The sequence below is a fragment of the Pinus tabuliformis genome, chromosome 2_2 (genome assembly GCF_031772625.1).
Source record: "Pinus tabuliformis cultivar Carrire ecotype Pingquan chromosome 2_2, CPIR1, whole genome shotgun sequence".
Taxonomy (NCBI): Eukaryota; Viridiplantae; Streptophyta; class Pinopsida; order Pinales; family Pinaceae; genus Pinus; species Pinus tabuliformis.
The window spans coordinates 239,195,488-239,215,876 of NC_142300.1; the positions used below are offsets into that span (position 1 = coordinate 239,195,488).

Below are 20,389 nucleotides of genomic sequence, written 5' to 3' on the forward strand. Positions count from 1 at the left end.
AACAGCAAAAAACAAATCTATGGCACTCAATACCCAATGAGAAGAATGGAATGGCATGCTAACCATACATAAATTCTCTAATCACAAGGGCTACGAGTCAGACCAACCATATTTTGGGATTTTCCCAAACGCGTTGCTATGCGTTAAACTATAACGCTTCATTTTCGGTCATAGGAGTATAGGAAACCAAAAATCTTTAAATTTGGTTGATTTGATGGACAGATTGCCTTTCTGATATTTTAGTTTAATGCTTCATTTTCGGTCACATGAGTATGGCAAACCAAAAATCTCTAAATTTGGTTGATTTGATGGACAGATTGCCTTTCTGATGTTTTAGGCCTGTAACAGTCGTTTGTTTTTGTATTTTTTTCAACCCAGCTCTGTAATGGGGGAAAGCTTCAAATTCTAGTAGTGATCAACAATAGGCTAAATGGTAGCATATCAGAGGTATATAGGAATTGTACAAGTCTTCTTCCGTTTAGACTGGCAAACAATAAGTTCAGTGGAGAAATTCCAAAGGGTCTAGGGGGATTGCCAAGAGTTTCGGTGCTACATCTCAGTTCTAACAGCTTTGAAGGAAGCATTTCTAAAGATATTGGCAATGCTAGAATTTTATCTAACCTACAAATTGACTGTAATAGATTTTCATAATTTCAACAGGCTTCGAAAGTTGGTTAGTTTGCAGCTTTACCAGAATAAACTTGAGGGTGAGATTCTTAAGAATATTGGTACGATGGCATTGGAATTTTTAGATGCTTCGGATAATATGCTCTCAGGAATACTTCCAAAGGGTTTAGGCAATTTAACTAGGCTAAAATCTTTGAATTTGTTTGAAAATAGATTTTCCGGCGAGATTCCTCCAGGGATTGCTGAGCTGACCTTGTTGAAAACTCTGAAATTGTTTCGCAATTCGCTCACTGGGCAAATTCCTCAGAAGCTTGGAAGCAAGAACCAGTTTGAGGTTTTGGATTTATCTGAAAACCAGTTAAGTGGGCCATTGCCAACCCAGCTCTGTAATGGGGGAAAGCTTCAAATTCTAATGTGATCAACAATAGGCTAAATGGTAGCATATCAGAGGTATATGGGAATTGTACAAGTATTCTTCGGTTTAGACTGGCAAACAATAAGTTCAGTGGAGAAATTCCAAAGGGTCTATGGGGATTGCCAAGAGTTTCGGTGCTACATCTCCTCTTATTTATCCCATTCCAAAATAAAAAATATCAGTTTTTTACCTCAATCATTTCTATTCCAAAATATTTCAGAAATCAAAATAAACCCCGCAAATAAAAATGCAAACAAATTAGCCTACCTAGAAGTATGTTCTCTTTTGCATTGCATTTATGCTAAAAGGAAATGAAATGCAAAAAAACAGGGTGATATTGCATATGAAAATAAATGGATAAAAAACAGGGTGATATTGTATATGAGAATAAAAGGATTTGGACTTTTCTGTATATGGTGTTTCAGTTTCAATGCCAAAAATCTGCTAGAGCGGTTAAGAGGAAAGCGATTAATGTTTGTTGGAGACTCAATAAGTCAAAACCAATGGGAATCCATGGTCTGCATGCTTCAAGCAGTGATTCCTAGCAATATTAGTCAATAAGCTTCAATATTCAAGGCCCTGGTAAGCTGATAAATGTAGTTTCCATGGATAGTTGTGCATTTGATTATATGGTGAGTAATGAAGTCTTACAATCTTCTTTCTCTGAAAAGGATTATGATGCTTCTGTGGAGTTTTTCTGGGCTCCACTTCTGGTTGATCTGCACAATAACAGTCAGAACCAGAGAATTCTCAATCTGGACACTCTTGCGGATAATGGTGTTTATTGGAAAGGAGTTGATGTATTGGTTTTTGAGTCATCCCATTGGTGGCAAGATCAAAGGTGGGAAGTATCAAAACTCTGAACTTTCTGATTAAAATTTTCAACAAGGGGCAGCCAAATTTAGTGTTGTAAATGATATTAAAAATGTAATAGTTTGGAATGTGGTTGGACAGATGGGCCCTGATCATGGCTAACAATCAGCTTTACACAAACATGGATCCACTTGTGGCTTACAAGAGGGCATTGACGACGTGGGCAAACTGGATACCTGCAAATATCGATCCCAAAAAATCACTTGTCTTCTTTAGCACCTCGTCCCCTACACATTACAGGTAAATCTTTATACAAACACACATTGTATATATTATAGGGCATTTTTGATGTGGATTGCAGTTTTCATGAATATTTTGGAATTGGAAGTTTAAGATTTAAAAAAATATAATTGTTCTTATGATAGATCAAATTCCAAGATATTCATGAAATCTATTCAAGTAGCTATGGCTCTTATTTTAGGTATACAAAATGGTTTTCCTCATAAAATTGATGTAAATGTGCAGCCCAATTTATTGGAATCAGAAGAACGGGCAGAAATGCTATGGTCAGACTGAACCAGTGCAATTTGAAGGATACTCGCCTCCAGTGATTCCTCAGGTGTCCATAGTGAAGGAAGTTATAGGGACTATGATTTTTCCTGTTACTCTGCTGGATATCACAGGACTATCCCAATTTCGCAAAGATGGTCACCCTTCAATTTACAGTAGTACCGTTACTAGTGATGAGAAGCAGCGTCCTGAGCAGTTTGCAGATTGTAGCCATTGGTGTTTACCAGTGTCCTTGATACATGGAACAAGCTTTTGTATGTCACTTTGCTTTCCAAGGGTGTAGGGAATTGATAATTCTTATTGATCCCTGAAGCTGGGCCAAATCTAGGACCTGGTTGGCCATAAGGAGGAAATCCTCTGCCTTGACTCGCTGGAGCAGTAAACATATCTGGCATTGCAAACCCATCCACAGGGCCCATTCCAATCCTGTCAAAGCCATAAGTATCACCAGAAACCATACCTGGATGAAAGCCCAAAGCCTTTGATCCTGCCATTCCCCGGCTACCCCTTGACATTGTCCCATGCCACATCATTCCTCTTCCCTTGCCTCTTCCTTGGCTTGCACTCCAAGTCTGGCTTGAGCTTTCTTGGTCATCGCAAACATTGATTTGAACTTATTTCAGTAAAACGTGAGAGAAAAAAATCACAAAATTATGCTTATTCCTGTATTGGGTTATGATGGAAACAAAAATTTACTTGTTGGGTTGCTCTAGATTGAAGATTTCTGGAATGAGTTGTTATTCACTTGTATTCGTTACCGTATGGGTGTATGATGACTATCAACGTTTTGATTTGGTTGTTTTGCAAAATTTTCACCTTAGTTGTTGTGTTGACTTTACATGCTCACACATTTGAATGTGTTTGGTTAACATTTTTTATGTAGATTTTGGTTAAGTCTGGTTTTCTGTTTAGGAATAAGAGTTTTGTAGGGAGATTCTAGGTTTGGCAAATTTGCAGTTTCTTCTACTACTTGAGACTATGGACGACTTTGTTCCTCTGGGCTAATCCGGGGACTGAAGCAAGAATGTGAGAAATTGCAGATTGCTTGGGAAAAAGCAAAGCGTAGGAAGGCTGTGGCGCAAGCTGCAAAACTATACAGGGCCCTTAAAGAAACAAAGACTGAAACTTCTACAATCTACAATAATTTGCAGTACTCGAGTGATTTTCAGCCAAACATAAAATCAAATAGGGTTTTGATCGAAACCAAAAGTTAGAAAAGGGCTTTAAGCCAATTTTTCTGCCTACTATTTAAATGAATTTTTAGCTGGTCAATTTTTTTTATAACATGTTGGGCCGGACCAAACCTGGAATTGGGGTCGCAGTTCAAAAGGTATTCTACAAAGTTAAAACAGAGTTTGGACCTACAATTCTTGGGATTAGGTTTTGAATGGCCATTCCCATTGGTCACCAAACTCGGACTTGGCGAGGGATGATCGAAAAGACCATCGACTGGAACTGTGAATGTCTTGGACTTAACCTAAAATAAATACTTAATCAAATTACAAATGATTAAGTTATCCATTGTGTTCCATTATACACACGCAGGGCCTTGGTTCAGTGCCCACAAACACGCGTTAGGGCACACATAGTCGAGGGTCATAACAAGTAAATAACTATACAATTACATACTCTATAAGCAAAAGTTCAACACGGGGTGTCCTGACAAACATATCATGACAAGTTAAAAAGGAGATCCTCTTTCTCAATTTATGTTCTGCTCTTAATTCTTGAGAGATCAATAACTCCTCTGAGGCGTTTTGAAAATCATTATAATCCGTTTGTCTGAACAGGGCGACATCTTCCAGACAAAGCAATTGATCTTGTGGATGAAGCATGTGCAAATGTAAGAGTTCAACTAGATAGTCAACCTGAAGAAATCGACACCCTTGAAAGGAAAAGGATTCAACTAGAAGTTGAGTTGCATGCCCTTGAAAAGGAGAAAGATAAACCCAGTAAAGCTCGTTTGGCTGAGGTTTGTACTTGAGATAACCTTATTGCATTTTCTTCGCTGTCTTTCTGATCAGTGATCAGCCTGTAGGCATTTTTATTATGATGGGGATTCTCTGATGTAAAGATGTCTATTGAAAATTCTTTGTATGTTGGGGGGTGTTCACTGTTGTTTGACATAGTGAAAATTGTTGGTCGATAAGAACCGTTAGTACCATAACCTTTAAATAACTCATTTTCTTTTCTGATTCTTATAGGTTCCCATGGAGCTTGATGATTTGAGAGATAAGTTGCAACCGTTGAAAATGAAATACCAAAAAGAAAAAGAGACAGTAGATGAAATATCCAGGGACTGAAGCAAGAATATGAGAAATTGCAGATTGCTTGAGAAAAAGCAAAGCGTAGGAAGGCTGTGGCGCAAGCTGCAAAACTATACAGGGCCCTTATAAACCAACAAAGTTTAAAAAAATATTGTTTCTTAAACTTTTCATTCATATATATATATATATATATATACTAAACCCTACGCCGTTTGCTTTCCCAAGTCTAGGCAAACTCCCAAGTCTGTAGAGAAAGCGGAGTCAGCTCCCAAGTTTTGTGGAGTAAACTTCCAATTTTTTTTGTATGAATTTTAATATATTTTCCTAGAAGTCTTAAGTGTTCTATGATTTGGATTTTCCAGCAATCATTATTGGAATTTGGTTATAGAAAAATTGTTGGCGAACTTTTATTGTATCTGGGTCGTGCAATCTCAACGATTAATATCTATGATTCCAGTTATTTTACAAATTATTTAACCAAATTTTAGGCAAAAATGATCAGGAAGAAAAATGATTGGAAACGTTTCATTCTAAATTTTTAGTCAAATTCTGGGGAAAAAATAACTGGAAAAGGTCCCAATTATAGCATGTTCCAAGTCAACTGCATAGGCTTGCTAAGTCCTGAGTCAACTGTTGACTGTCTTGCCACGCTGAGTTGATTGCTTTAAAGCCAAGTCTGGTAACTTTGGTATGCATATATATGTATTTATATACGTTTCGTCCATCTGTCTTCCATTTTATGCTTGCATAGAATACGATTGAGTTGCTGCTCATGATGTAGGATTTTGACCCTGTGTTTTATCGCACAGATGGCACGAAACCAATCATTTATAAATTATATGATTTGTTAGCGAATGAATAAATGTTGTGTTGATATGAAAACCTTTTGGTTATCTTGAGTGCAGGTTTCATTCAATTAGAAAGTTTTCAGAAATCAGTGGAAGGCATTGCCCTTTTGCCACTATGGTCACAGAAGGTTGTGCTGAAAGAAGTTGGTGAAATATATGTAAAACATAATGCAATAGAATGCAATGTATTCAGAGGTTCAGAGACCTGTTTGGCTGCACCAGATTACTCTAATTACATAAAGACCTGCAATTCTAAAAACAAACCTGTTGACTGTGCTTTCAAATCATTCATTACAAAAGGTTCTTTTGAAGGTCTATCATTAGTACCGCAACAATATGTTGGAGCAGAAGGTAAGAATCACTTCGACGGTACTCTCCTTGAAGTTAACATTATATTTTCTTTGTCAGCCTCACTAAGCATGAAATTGGAATGAAGCCTCATTTTCCTAACGAGAGTTTATGGTTCAACATAGGTCATGATTGCAAAATAATTACTGATATTCAGGAACTAGTCCTTACAGTCATTGTTGGTATCCAGAAACTAGATTCATTGTCTTTCATACTGTTAGCATGGGATATTTACGTGGATGGATTTTTCTGTTTTGCTTGGTGATCTCCTATGATGAAATAGTTTCGTCTTTCTTCCTTAGACAAACTCTGGTCTTGACAAATTGTTCTGTTGTTGCAAATGCTAGTGGAAATCCTATGTGGGTTATTTTAATATAGGTTTGCCATTGGCACTGAGAACAAGAAAATAAATCAGGTAGACTAGAGACATTTAATGTTTGACCATATACCAAATGCTCTTGATAATTGTCCATGCATGTAGGGTAGGTATCAAGCAGTATTCAAAAAGATAAATTTGAATTCATATATTGATTGAGTGCGAGTTATGTGATGCGGGGAATTTCAGCTTAAGGGGATTAATTTGTATACATACATCGACCAACCCACATACACCAACGACCTCGAATGCCTTCACTGAGCCTTTAATTCTTTAAATGGAACACTAAGGCATTCTAGCAACTCCGACTACTGTTTTTGGCTACTACTTCTCTGGTATGGCAGGTGTTGAGGTTTCCCTTGTTATAAACTAGAAAAGAAATTAGATATCCCAAATGATTGAGGCCAGATTAAACTCAGGTATATCCTGCCACTTATTCTGAAGCTAAATATTATCCATGAATATAGTAACTACCCAGAGCTCAGGAGCCAGGAAATTTCTGTGGATAACTAGAGGGTGTACTTGTGAATGCAACTGCAGAATTTTGTGAAAGGTTCACTTGTCTGTAGATTGTAGAAATTTGATGGACAACATATCAATTTTAGTTGAAGAGAGTTTCATTGTATGGGGCAGGTTATACCAGATTTGATTTAATTGTATTGTATATGTTTAATAATGAAAAATTAAAAATCATGAGGGGTATCGTTTTTACACCATACCTCTCAATTTATTACTGCAGGGGAGTGCCATTAAATTTCTGTTATGAACTCATTGCAGTGGGAGATATTTTTATAAGAAAAATTGCAGCCTTGTCGGACAGTTCTTGCTTTATTGTTTCATTGCTTATACATGGATATTCAGCTCATACAAAAGGTTGTATCGATCTGGTTGGTATTGAGAGTACTTGGTCTCAGGTTGTATCGATCTGGTTGGTTTTCAGAGTACTGGGTCTCAGGCCTTTGTATCACGTAGAACTATCACTCTGCAAGTACAATTTTACTATTAGCTTTGTAAATATTTTTCCTTAGCAATAGCTTATGGCTTGGACAAGAAGGGTGGAGAGGAAAATATTGTTGTTTTTTATCTTGGCGGTGGCACGTTTGATGTCAGTGTTCTGACTATTGACAACAGAGCTTTTGAGGTTTTGGCTACAAACGGTGATACCCATCTTGGAGGTACTCTGTCTGAACTCTGTTTGGCAGTTTTACATTATGAATTTGAATACGTGCACAGTTTTACATTATGAATTTGAATACGTGCACGGTGGTTATGATTGACTTTTTTGGTTGGCTTTCGAGCTTTGAACTTACCAGGATGTACACTAATATGCAGGTGAGGACTTTGACCAAAGGATAATGGAATATTTCATCAAATTGATCAAGAAAAAGCACGAAAGGATATTAGTAAGGATAGCAGAAATGAAATAAGACATTCAATGTGTTCCTTGTAGTATAGATATAAACAAAACATCTAAAGAAAAGTAATTGCACAATGATCTAGTCCAAGAAAACAAGGTTTACCACAAACCAATTAACTCTTTTACAAAAATTCAAAAATTCCAATTAAATAATCCTATCGGCCTCTCTTTGTACCTTTTGGGACAATTGCTAGTAATATTAATGGTGTACAATGTAATTAGGTCAATGTTTAATAATATTAATGGATTAGGTAAATGTTTAATAATATTAATGGTGTAAAATGTAATTAATTTAATTACATTTTTTTCATTATTTTTGGGTGAAATGTTTGATATATTATATTATAATTTTGGTTACTTAAAATAAAATAAAAATAACATTATTAAAATAAAAATTATAAGTTATTATTTATTTTATCAATTTTTGTTGGGTAGTTAAGGTAAATTTGAAATAAAAATAAAAATAACCCTATATTAAAATAAAAAGTTGTTATTTTTTAATTAATTTTTATTGGGTAGTTATGGTAAATTTGACTTGGTCAAGTTAGTTTTTGAGCTCTGAGTTTATGAGAACCCATGGTATTGTCCATGGGATTTAAATCCCTTTTTAGTAGATAAAGAGTTAAAATGGATCTAGATTGGTATTAATGATAGTTTAACAAATTGTTTAAATTAAATGCTTTTTAACTAAATAAATTATATATAAGAGAGCCTTCTAAGTTATGTAAGTTTGAGCTTTTTAATTGAATTGTGTATAAATGTTAATATCTTTAAAATTATGTAAGTTTGAGCCTTTTAATTGAATTGTGTATAAATGTTAATATCTTTAAAATTTTGAAATTTCAATAGTGATTTTAGTAAACTTTTTTTAAAAATAATAAAATTTTAATATTTAATAAAAATAATGAAATTAATATAAGTGAGACAAAATTATCATTAAATCTAAAAAAAATAGATTTAAAATTTAATATAAATGATATATTTAATTATCAATTATTTAACAAGTATAATTTATCAATATATTTTAAATTAAAAGAAATATAAAGTTGAATTATAAATGATTTAATAACTTTTTATATTAATACAATGTGAATTTCAGCTATTTAAATCATTTAATATATTAGCCTAAATCATTTATCAATTATTGAGAGGGGTCAAATTTTTTGAAGTGAAAACCTCTTTTTTTAGTGCAAAACCTAAAGAAATGTTTGCATGCCAAAAAATTTGATCCCTCTTAGCATTTAATAAATTCAGAATTAATATGGATCTACACTGGTTCTAATTAGTGTACCATGTCATTGCTACTCAACAAGTATTTAATCTTATTTATAAATTAACATAACATTTATTATTAGGCTTACCAATCTAGTTCCAAAATGACAATGGTATGTTTACAACATTTGATTGAGTGATTACACTTGTGACTCAATAACAAGGTAATATTCAACTATGAAAGACATAATTCCACTAGGAGGGTATGCTACCATTTGGTTCACTTTCCATATACTTCATGATAATTGTTCTTTTTTTGCAAGGTGTTGGTTCTCATTATTACTTTGATTATAAACAACATAGATAATAAATCATAACACTGGTTCAACATATACCATTCATGAATTTTAAGGTTAGCATTGAATATAGTAGTAATACATAAGCATACTCTTGTATGCTCCTCATAGTACAATGGTATTTCCCTTAAATTAAATCTTGTGATTATGTAGGAGTCCTCAACAATAACTACATCCCTTTGCACAATGCCCTTGAGGAACTTGACTCCTTGATACATTGTTAGTGCTTTCACTTGTTATTAGTTGCTTGTCCCTATCTCCAGGAAAATTTTAATTTATAGGGACCTCTTCCACTTAGCAAAGCACAAAGCAAGGTCTTGATCTCCATTGAATCCATTCCCTCTAGTTCCATAGTGTTGGCATAAAGAATTTTAGCTACTGGCTGCTCTTTGGGTATCCCTAAAATTTGTATACCTTGGCTCATTACAGTGATGAATTAGACAAGTGTATAATGTGATTTCAATGACACCTTATCTCATTTGTAGTGAACATTTCTACCAGCTCCATGCAGAGGACCCTCTTTTCAATATGTTTTCAATTCTATGTTTTGAAATTTTTTTAATTAGAAATGTAAAATCATAATTTTAATTAATTATATGTTTTAAATTTTATTTTTAAATTAAAAATATAAAATCATAAATTTAAATGGTTCAAATTACATTATAATGCACTTAATATTTATAATATGGGTAGCCCTTTCCAAATTTATACTTTCCATTATATATTAAATATTATCCATTAAAATGAAAATAAATATCTACAAATTTTAATAATAATAAAGAATTTGGCATGTTAATATTTTTTTATTAGTAATTTTAAAATTATAAATTACAATTTTTGAAATTATATTACATTTTTCATGTATTATTGTATATAATATTTATAAAATTAAATAAAATAACCATATATTTAATAAAAAATTTATTATTATCAATTTTATGGTTTGAAATTTTTCCAAAATAAAAATATAAAATTATAATTTTAAATGGTTCAAATTTCATTGTAATTCACTTGATATTTATAATATTTATGGGCTTTTCCAAGTTTATGTTTTCTACTTTATATTACATATTATTGATTAAGATAAAAACAAATATCTACAGATTTAAATAATTGCATGGAGAGACTTTAGTCCAACATGAATGATTACATGGGAGATTTTAGCCCAAAGTGAATGAGATGTTCTAAGGTTATGTAATGTTATTTAAACTTGTTAATTTAGTTAAATTACATAAATATAATATAAAATAAAATAAAATAAGAATTATAATTATTAATAATTAAACCATTTTAGATTCATCTTAACTCTAGATTTAGATATCCTACAAAGGGATCAAATTTCTCAAGGTACAAGCTTTTCCTTTAGATCCATCTTAAGAGTTTGTTCTATTTGCATGGTTTGCGAAATATTACAAAGACCCAGGATTTCACATGAGAGAGACAATTTACTTGATGTGGTTTATAAACATGTATATGCATCTCCTAGATGGGGAGGAGCATGTGGAGGGATATGGAGGTGAGTATGAGATTGTTTTGTGTGAGAAATCCATCACAACTTGTTAGGTTTCTCACTCTACAATGTTTCTATGTGCTTGAGTTTGTGCTAAAAGGAAATCTAACACATGTTAGATTTTCTTTTACATTGCAATGTTCTTAATCTAGAACACATTAGACTTATTTAGTCCTAAAATGTTGTTATGTTCTTGTGTTTGTGCTAGAAGGAAATATAGCATGTGTTAGATTTATTTCAAATTTAAATATGCTTGTGTTTGTGTTGAAAAAAAATTTAACACAAGCTAGATTTCTTATACTCTACAATGTTGTTGTTGGCAACGTGTATGTATTTGTGGTAGACATAAATCTAGTACTTGTTAGATTTCTCACTCTACAATGTTTCTATGTGCTGGAGTTTGTGCTAAAAGGAAATCTAACACATGTTATATTTTATTTTATATTGTAATGTTGTTAATCTAGCAAACATTAGACCTATTTAGTACTACAATGTTGTTATGTTCTTGTGTTTGTGCTCGAAGAAAATATAGCATGTGTTAGATTTATTTTAAATTTAAATGTGCTTGTGTTTGGGTTGGAAGAAAATTTAACACAAGCTAGATTTCTTATACTCTACAATGTTGTTGGCAGCGTGCTTGTATTTGTGGTAGACATAAATCTAGCACTTGCTAGATTTCTCACTCTACAATGTTTCTATGTGCTCGAGTTTGTGCTAAAAGGAAATCTAACACATGTTAGATTTTCTTTTACATTACAATGTTGTTAATATAGCACACATTAGACTTATTTAGTCCTAAAATGTTGTTATGTTCTTGTGTTTGTGCTAGAAGGAAATATAACATGTGTTAAATTTCTTTCAAATTTAAATTTGCTTGGGTTTGTGTTGGAAGAAAATTTAACACAAGCGAGATTTCTTATACTCTACAATGTTGTTGTTGGCAACGTGCTTGTATTTCAAAAATCTAGCACTTCCTAGATTTCTCAACCTACAATGTTTCTATGTGCTTGAATTTGCGCTAAAAGGAAATCTAACACATGTTAGATTTTCTTTTACATTGCAATGTTGTTAAACTAGCACAAATTAGACTTATTTAGTCCTAAAATGTTGTTATGTTCTTGTGTTTGTGCTAGAAGGAAATATAGCACGTGTTAGATTTCTTTCAAATTTAAATGTGCTTGTTTTTGTGTTGGAAGAAAATTTAACACGAGTTAGATTTCTTATACTCTATAATTTTGTTGTTGGCAATATGTTGTATTTGTGGTAGACATAAATCTAGCACTTGCTAGAATTCTCAATCTACAATGTTTATATGTGCTTGACTTTGAGCTAAAAGGAAATCTAACACATGTTAGATTTTCTTTTACATTGTAGTGTTGTTATATTTGCAGTAGACATAAATCTAGCACTTGCTAGAATTCTTAATCTACAATGTTTCTATGTGCTTGACTTTGAGCTAAAAGGAAATCTAACACATGTTAGATTTTCTTTTACATTGTAGTGTTGTTAATCTAGCACACATTAGACTTATTTAGTACTACAATGTTGTTATATTCTTGTGTTTGTGCTAGAAGGAAATATAGCATGTGTTAGATTTCTTTCAAATTTAAATGTGCTTGTGTTTGTGTTGGAAGAAAATTAACACAATCTAGAATTCTTATACTGTACAATGTTGTTTTTAGCAACGTGCTTGTATTGGTGGTAGACATAAATCTAGCAGTTGCTAGATTTCTCACTCTTGAATGTTTCTATGGGCTTGAGTTTGCGCTAAAAGGAAATCTAACACATGTTAGATTTTCTTTTACATTGCAATGTTGTTAATCTAGCACACATTAGACTTATTTAGTCCTAAAATGTTGTTATGTTCTTGTGTTTGTGCTAGAAGGAAATATAACATGTGTTATATTTCTTTCAAATTTAATTTTGCTTGTGTTTGTGTGGGAAGAAAATTTAACACAAGCCAGATTTCTTATACTCTACAATGTTGTTATTGGCAACATGCTTGTATTTGTGGTAGACATAAATCTAGCACTTCCTAGATTTCTCACTCTACAATGTTTCTATGTGCTTGAGTTTGCACTAAAAGTAAATCTAACACATGTTAGATTTTCTTTTACATTGCAATGTTGTTAATCTAGTACACATTAGACTTATTTAATCCTAAAATGTTGTTATGTTGTGTTTGTGTTAGAAGGAAATATAACATGTGTTAGATTTCTTTCAAATTTAAATGTGCTTGTGTTTCTGTTGAAAGAAAATTTAACACAACCTAGATTTCTTATACTCTACAATGTTGTTGTTGGCAACGTGCTTGTATTTGTGGTAGACATAAATCTAACACTTCCTAAATTTCTCACTCTACAATGTTTCTATGTGCTTGAGTTTGCGCTAAAAGGAAATCTAACACATGTTAGATTTTATTTTAAATTGCAATGTTGTTAATCTAGCACACATTAAACTTATTTAGTCCTACAATGTTGTTATGTTCTTGTGTTTGTGCTCAAAGGAAATATAACACGTGTTAAATTTCTTTCAAATTAAAATGTGCTTGTGTTCGTGTTGGAAGAAAATTTAACACAATCTAGAATTCTTATACTCTACAATGTTGTTGTTGGCAACATGCTTGTATTTGTGGTAGACATAAATCTAGCACTTGATAGACTTCTCACTCTACAATGTTTCTATGTGCTCAAGTTTGCGCTAAAAGGAAATCTAACACATGTTAGATTTTATTTTATGTTGGAATGTTGTGAATGCTTACATGTTTCTGTTTAGGCTAAAAGGAAATCTAGCTTGTGCTAGATTTTTTTGTCGTGTAATGTTGCCATTGGAAATTTTTATATGTTTGTGTTATAAGTAAATGTAACACAGACTAAATTTTTCTCACCCTACAATGTTGTTATGTGATTATGTTTCCATTAGAAGGAAATATAGTATGCATTATATTTCTTTCACCTTGTAATGTTGTTATTTGCAACGTTCTTGTGTTTTTTATAGGAGGAAATCTTTGTACACTATCCCATTCTTAGACTACATATTCCATATGAAGGGCCTTCTAATCATTTTGGGGTTTAACATTTTTTATATTATAACAATAGTCTATGTAGGCATGGACTAAAACCTCATAGTCTCTAAAAGGCAAGGTCAAATGTCCCAAGAAATATTATTATTACAGTGTTTTTATTGACATTGTGTTTATGTTTTTGCTAGAAGGAAATTTAGCATCCACTAGATTTGCTTTACAATACAATGTTGTTGTTGGCAATCTTCTTGTATGCAATAGAATATAGTCTAGCATGGGTTATATTTCCTTTGCCTTGCAATATTTTTAATGACAATGTGTTTGTGTTTGTGGTAGAAGGAAATCTAGCTTGTGCTATATTTATTTTGTTTTGCAATGTTTTTCTTGGAAATATGAATGTGTTCGTACTAAAAATAATTCTAGCACGTGCTATATTTATTTCACCTTACAATGTTTTTTTTGACAATATCCATGCGTTTGTAATATAAAAAAATCTAGGATGCGAATATTTCTTTTGCTTTTTAAGATTCTTGTTGGCAATATGATTTTGTTCGTGTTAGAAGTAATTATATCACATTTTATATTTCTTTCACCTTGCAAAGTTGCTATGTGTTTTTCTTTGATCTAGACGAAGATCTAGAAGAAAATCTAACGATCGCCATAGTTAATGTTCTTTCATTGTGTTTTGCTTTTATTTTTTCTAAAGCAAACTAAGAATGTACATGACTAGAAGAGATAAATTTTGTGTACATATGATGTTGTAGTTTCTACAATTGTTTTTATTTATTCACAATGTAATGTCTTTTGGAAATGTTCTTATGCTCGTGCTAGAAGGAAACCTAGTAGATGTTTGCTTTCCTATATTCACGATTAAAAGAACATAATAATATATTTGGGGGTGCCCTTTTTATAACCTTGATTAGCTATTATTGTGAGTTCTACACTTGTTATTGTTCTTGTTCATTTTGTTACACATATAATGATGTGAGTAGTTATAGTATTTATAAATTCATATTTTCATCAATAATTTGAAACTATGATAACAATTTTTTACTTTATTTTCAGATACCATGGACTATGAAGCTAGCGAGAATTCAAAGGAAGCATCCAAGGAAAAAGGAAGTTCAAGAAACACGACACCAAATTTTTTAAATGGTATGACAATTTTAGTTTATACTTTGTTACAATCGTTAGACATTGTGTTAATAACTCGTTGTTGATTAATAAAACCTATGGAAATAGCCTTAGGAGTGGGGTTTTAATGAGGACAACCCATACTAACATGGGTATTTTTTTTTCCAAGAAATTTTAACTATGTGATAACTTTTAGTGTCATATACTAAACTTGCATAACATATGTACTCATTTATTATTGTGCGTGTAAATGGAAATCGTGTATTATAAGGTTGTTTAATACTATTTGTTATTTTATGTCTTCCATAATATTTTTCTTTCTAGAAACCATGGAAACTGTTAGGCATGAAATTTGAAGTAAAGTAGCAAAGAGAAAAAGAAAAACAAATGATATACAAATGATGCCCCCTTCAACTGATATGGTGGTTTTATATTTTATGTACTCTTTTAGAAATGGTTGGATTAGGTGGTTTCTTTTCTTAGCAATTTTACCCACGTGATAACTTTTGGTGTCATATAGTAAAACTTGCATAGCATATGTACTCATTTATTATTGTCCATGTAAATGGAAATCATGTATGATAAGGTTGTTTAATAATATTTGGTATTTCATGTATTCCATAATTTTTTTTCTAGAAACTGCGGAATCTGGTGTGCTTGAAATTCAAAGTAAAGTAGTCAAGAAGAAACAAAAAAAAGTGATATACAAACATTGCTTCCTTCAACTCGTATGGTGGTTTTATATTTTATGTACACTCTCTTAGAAATGGTTAGATTAGGTGGTTTTTTAGTATTTATAAGAACATTATGTGACAATATTTGAAATTATATTTTCATTTTGATTAATGCAAATATTTTTTTTGTTGTTATTTGCAGAATTGGTTGGCCCAAAAGCAATTGAAATGTTACAACCATCACTTAAGAAAAAGAAAAGTTATTCAACTGAAAAGGTAGTATTAATAACACCTTCTACTTCTACTTTTGAAATGATTAAAAAATACAATACATATAATGAGTTTGTGCAAGATTGGTACATCCAAATAGAAGCTTCGATGAATATGTTTCATGATATGTATTTATTTGGATCAATAGATGGAAACGAACTAGAGATATTAGGAATAATAATTAATTGCTATGCTTACAATGAAAATGACATTGACTTTCAAGTGGAAATGATTAAAGAAAATGAGGTAAAATTAATTTCATGTCTAGTGGAGTATACAAATTTTAAACCAGATTTGATTGAAGCTTCAAGTATTGATTCAACAAATACGATAAAGATTTCAATGTTCAAGTTGGATAACTTTGAGAGCTTCTCTAAATCTGGACTAAATAGTTGTGCAGATCTTTTAAAATGCATCGCCATTGTTCTGAGATATCGCTATGTAAGAAGTAAGAAAACATCATCTGTACTTCTTCATTTACAACAAAAAGGTAAATTTCTTGATAAAATTGATTCTCAATTACTTGCTTTGAGAAGAGTATATTTATTTGATTTGGAGGAGAATATAACAAAAAGTTATTTCAAGCTCACTATAGAATTTCAAAAAACTAGGAAAGTTGAATTTGAAACAACTATAACCTTGCAAACCAATGTGATGAGATTCATGAAGCCTTCAAGCATTGCTATCTATTTTCAAACTCCTTTAATACAAAAGTGGTTGTCGAAAGATGTAAAAAAGCCCCCAAAGTGTTCAAATTAAGGTCACAAGATAATTTAAATGTTCAAGTATTAGTGAAATCATTCCTAGAAAAAATTAAAACCTCATTACCCGATGCTCTTCTGATTCCATTTGACATCAATGAGCTTGATCCATTGGTAAACTCTATCAAAATTTTAAATGAGACAGATCTAAATTCTAAGAATATCAATTTTTGGATAGTTGATGGTCAACATACCATTCAAGCAGTGAAAGAAATTTTAACAAATCCTAAGTATAATGTATCGAGAGAAGCGAAAAAAAATATAAAAAATGTAATGCTTGATTGTTTCATCCATTAGTTGAACCCACTGAGGTGATCCACATTTGTTGTCAATTAATTATGCAAATAAGGTATTCTTCAAAACTCCATTTATTGATTGTGTGCGCTCGGCAAGACATTTCTTAATTGCCAATGACAAATTAAAGAAAATGAGGATTGGATGTTCTGAGACAGTTGAAGAGAAGGTATGTAATTTTAATTATTTTTACATTTAACATTTTATTATTGTATCTATTTTTGTTGTAGATAAATGACTAAAGCTGATAATATAAGTCATATTTTTTATATTTATAATGATTTCTCATTAGATTATAACACATTATTTAGTTTCATTTTTACATTGAATTTTTATTAGTTTATATTTATTATTTTATCATGTTGATGATGAAATGTTGTGCTCATTCTTTGTCTCTCCAATTACAAATTTTTCTTATAAAAAAATTCTCTTATATTTTGATGAACCTATTTGGGATAAATGGGACACTGTTTTTAACTGTTACCAACTAGGCACATTAAAGTGTTCTCCAAGCCAACTTGATTTGAGAACTACAAGAGAAATAGTTTACATAGTTTGACACCAGCGACTCTTCAGCCCATTCAGGGATTAACCATGGAAGAAATTGCTTTAGTAGCATATAAGCTATTGGATGAAACCATTTGGTTTTCTATTCCAATTAATCATCCATCAAATGCCATAAAATTAAAATATTATTGTTCTAAATTGAAAACCAATAGAAAAATATTGGATGCAATCGTTACATATTGTCAAAGTCATGATCAAAATTTGAATGAGATGACTCTTACTACATTCAACATTCTTGAGCATTATGAAATTAATGATATCATATTTACCAATTTTTGCAACACGGTGGAGGGGTCTACTTATGTCAAAGGAACACGTAATACAAAGATAGAGTCCCTTTCTCAGCAAGCATGTGGAGTCCTTGATAGAATGATAAATAGATCAACAAGTGTTCAACAGGTTGATAACAATTTTGAATTTGGTTGTCATTTTGGGGGCCCTCATCTTTTGTCAACACTTTTGCACTCTTTTCCATGTCAGTTGCAACCAATTTTACATACGACCTTGTTGGTTTGGATACACTTGCTTTGAAAAAAAACAATTCCACAAGCGATATTACATTGAATTTTTTTGATTTCTTATCGAAAAAAATGAGTTGAATGACTTTACTATAATTCTCTTAGTAGAACTTTGGTTTTGTAATGATGTATGCCAGTCTTTGGAAATTTCCGTAAAGAAATCCAAGTTCAACTAAAAATGACTAGTGGCATTTATGAATATAAGTCCCAAAACAATTATAGTTATGATATAGTTCTTATTATACATTTCTATACTTCAGAATTAAAATTTTTGAAGACTATAAAAGACTCTCACACATTTGAAGACACATTTGATGAAAATGAGAGAGATTATGATTTCTGGATGGATTTAGTGGAGAAACACCAACAATGTAGTGATGCAAAAGTGGTCAGTTCTCTTTATGCGGGGAAAAATTTAATCAAGGCTTGTTGTACATATGGAAGAAGAATTTCATGTGTTGTGCAAACAGAGTCACAAAGGACAATCATGTTAAATAATTACAAATCTTTTCAACTATCAATTCTGGTATCCATTAACTTCTTGGAAAATTCGGGTACTACAATTCATTTTTTTCTTCTTATAATACTTTGGATACTATTTTTTTCATATTTCTTAATTGTCAAAGAGTTCACTAAAATGACTAATGATATAGATTCTCAAATAGAGAATGATGAAAGTGGGAAGAAAAAAATTAATCAACATAGTGCTCATGTTGTTGAAAAAAGTATGAAGATAGAAATAGGAGGAGAAGGAGGAGAGGAAGAAGTTATCATACCAGGTACATAATTTGTTTGGTTTTTTCTCTTGATAATTTTTCACATTATTTAATTTCCATATTCATAACATTTTTGGATGACTATTATAGGGAATTATGAGATGAATGAAATTAATCAAGACAATGACCATGGAACGATGGAGATAGAAATGGGTATTAATCGTTGTGACTCTATCTTTTTTTATTTTATTTTATTATTCTTTTAAATTATTGTGATTCATATCATTTCATATGTTGATTATAGTTGGAAATAAAGAGAATGCATATAATGACCAGGGTACTGTACCACAAAACTACAATCAAGACTAAAATATTACTATGGATGATTATAGATGATTCTTTTTTTTGTATAGTTGTTTAATGAATTTTGTTCATTGTCACAATTTATAACATTTTTTTTATGTTTATTATAGTGACAAGCAAAGAGAACCAAGACATTGATCAAATGAAAGTTAAACAAAACTTTAATCAAGAACAAAATATAACATCATGTACTTATAATTTGTCCACTTGTTTTCCTTGTTATTTAATGATTCTATTCATTTTCACAATTCAAAATATTTTATATGTTTAATTTGGAAACAAATAAAAGTAACTAAGATGATGATGAGGTGCAACGTTACAAAGATGAAGATAATGTCATATCAGATACTTATAACTTGTCTTCTTGTTTATCATATTATTCTTCAAACTCAAATGCTTGTAACTACAATAACTTTGTATATTTTTATTATAGGAACAAATAAAAAGGATAAAATTAACAATCAAAGTAATGTTAAAGGTGTGTGTGTGTGTGTTTCTTTTTAAAGGTTGCATTACTAATGTTTTTCTTGGTATTGGTATTTGATTGAAGGTTTAATATGTTTACTCTAGGTCCTAACAAGATGATAAAAGAAATTATTGTTTCATTTATAAATAGTGCAAAAACCACTCAAGGTAAATGTATCGTTTCAACAATTATTTTAGTAATTTTTGTAACATGAATAAAATGGTTTGACTATATTATTTTCCATTGTGTTGCAGCCAAAATAATCGAAAAGAAACTAGTTATTTTTGAACTAAAGGACATTTTTTTATCATAGCATCGATGATGAAGCAACAAACAATGACCATATTGAGAAAATGGGAGCTGATGCTGATTACACAATAGAGAAAAAATTATTTTGGATTCATCCACATGCAAAATCATTTTTTGAAATGTGTTTCAAAAATGAATCTCTTGACATTGCAATTTGGACGACAACTTTGAAACAAAGCACAACAAGATTTCTAAAAAAATTGGTTTCGGAGACATTACAAGGAACTTGTGTTTAAGTGGATTGCTTCAGACTGTAAGCCACAAAAGGGACATAAGGTCATTGATAATCCAATGAAAGTTATACACACTAAATCATTGAAAAAAGTGTGGGAAATGCATACGCAATATGATGCAACTACTACTATTATAGTTGTTTGTTTAATTGAGAGAGTGAAAGAGAATCCAAAAGAAAATGCGATTCTTGCCCCTCCATTCATTGGAGCAAATCAAGGGGATAATTGGTTGATCAATGAGCTATGGAGAATATTGCATAAACTCAAAAGGCTATGGATGTGCGAGCTATTTTGAAGGATGTT

General features: G+C 31.5%; 1 protein-coding gene and 1 pseudogene across 2 annotated transcripts in view; both read left to right on the forward strand.

Moving 5' to 3' along the window:
• The window catches only part of LOC149192180 (uncharacterized), a 24,932-nt gene extending 9,899 nt beyond the window's left edge, over nt 1–15,033 (forward strand). The window contains exons 2-3 of one of the 2 annotated variants that reach the window (XM_089406330.1): nt 5,598–5,891; nt 14,847–15,033. In XM_089406330.1, the coding sequence (XP_089262456.1) occupies nt 5,598–5,891; nt 14,847–15,001 (449 nt within the window). In that variant the 3' untranslated portion in view covers nt 15,002–15,033. Of the gene's footprint in view, nt 1–5,597; nt 5,892–7,003; nt 7,251–14,846 lie in introns of those variants that run through there. The other variant, XM_089406331.1, reaches the window with a different exon arrangement.
• LOC149192181 (protein PMR5 pseudogene) lies at nt 647–2,708 on the forward strand (annotated as a pseudogene).
• Nucleotides 15,034–20,389: the final 5,356 nt, after the last annotated feature.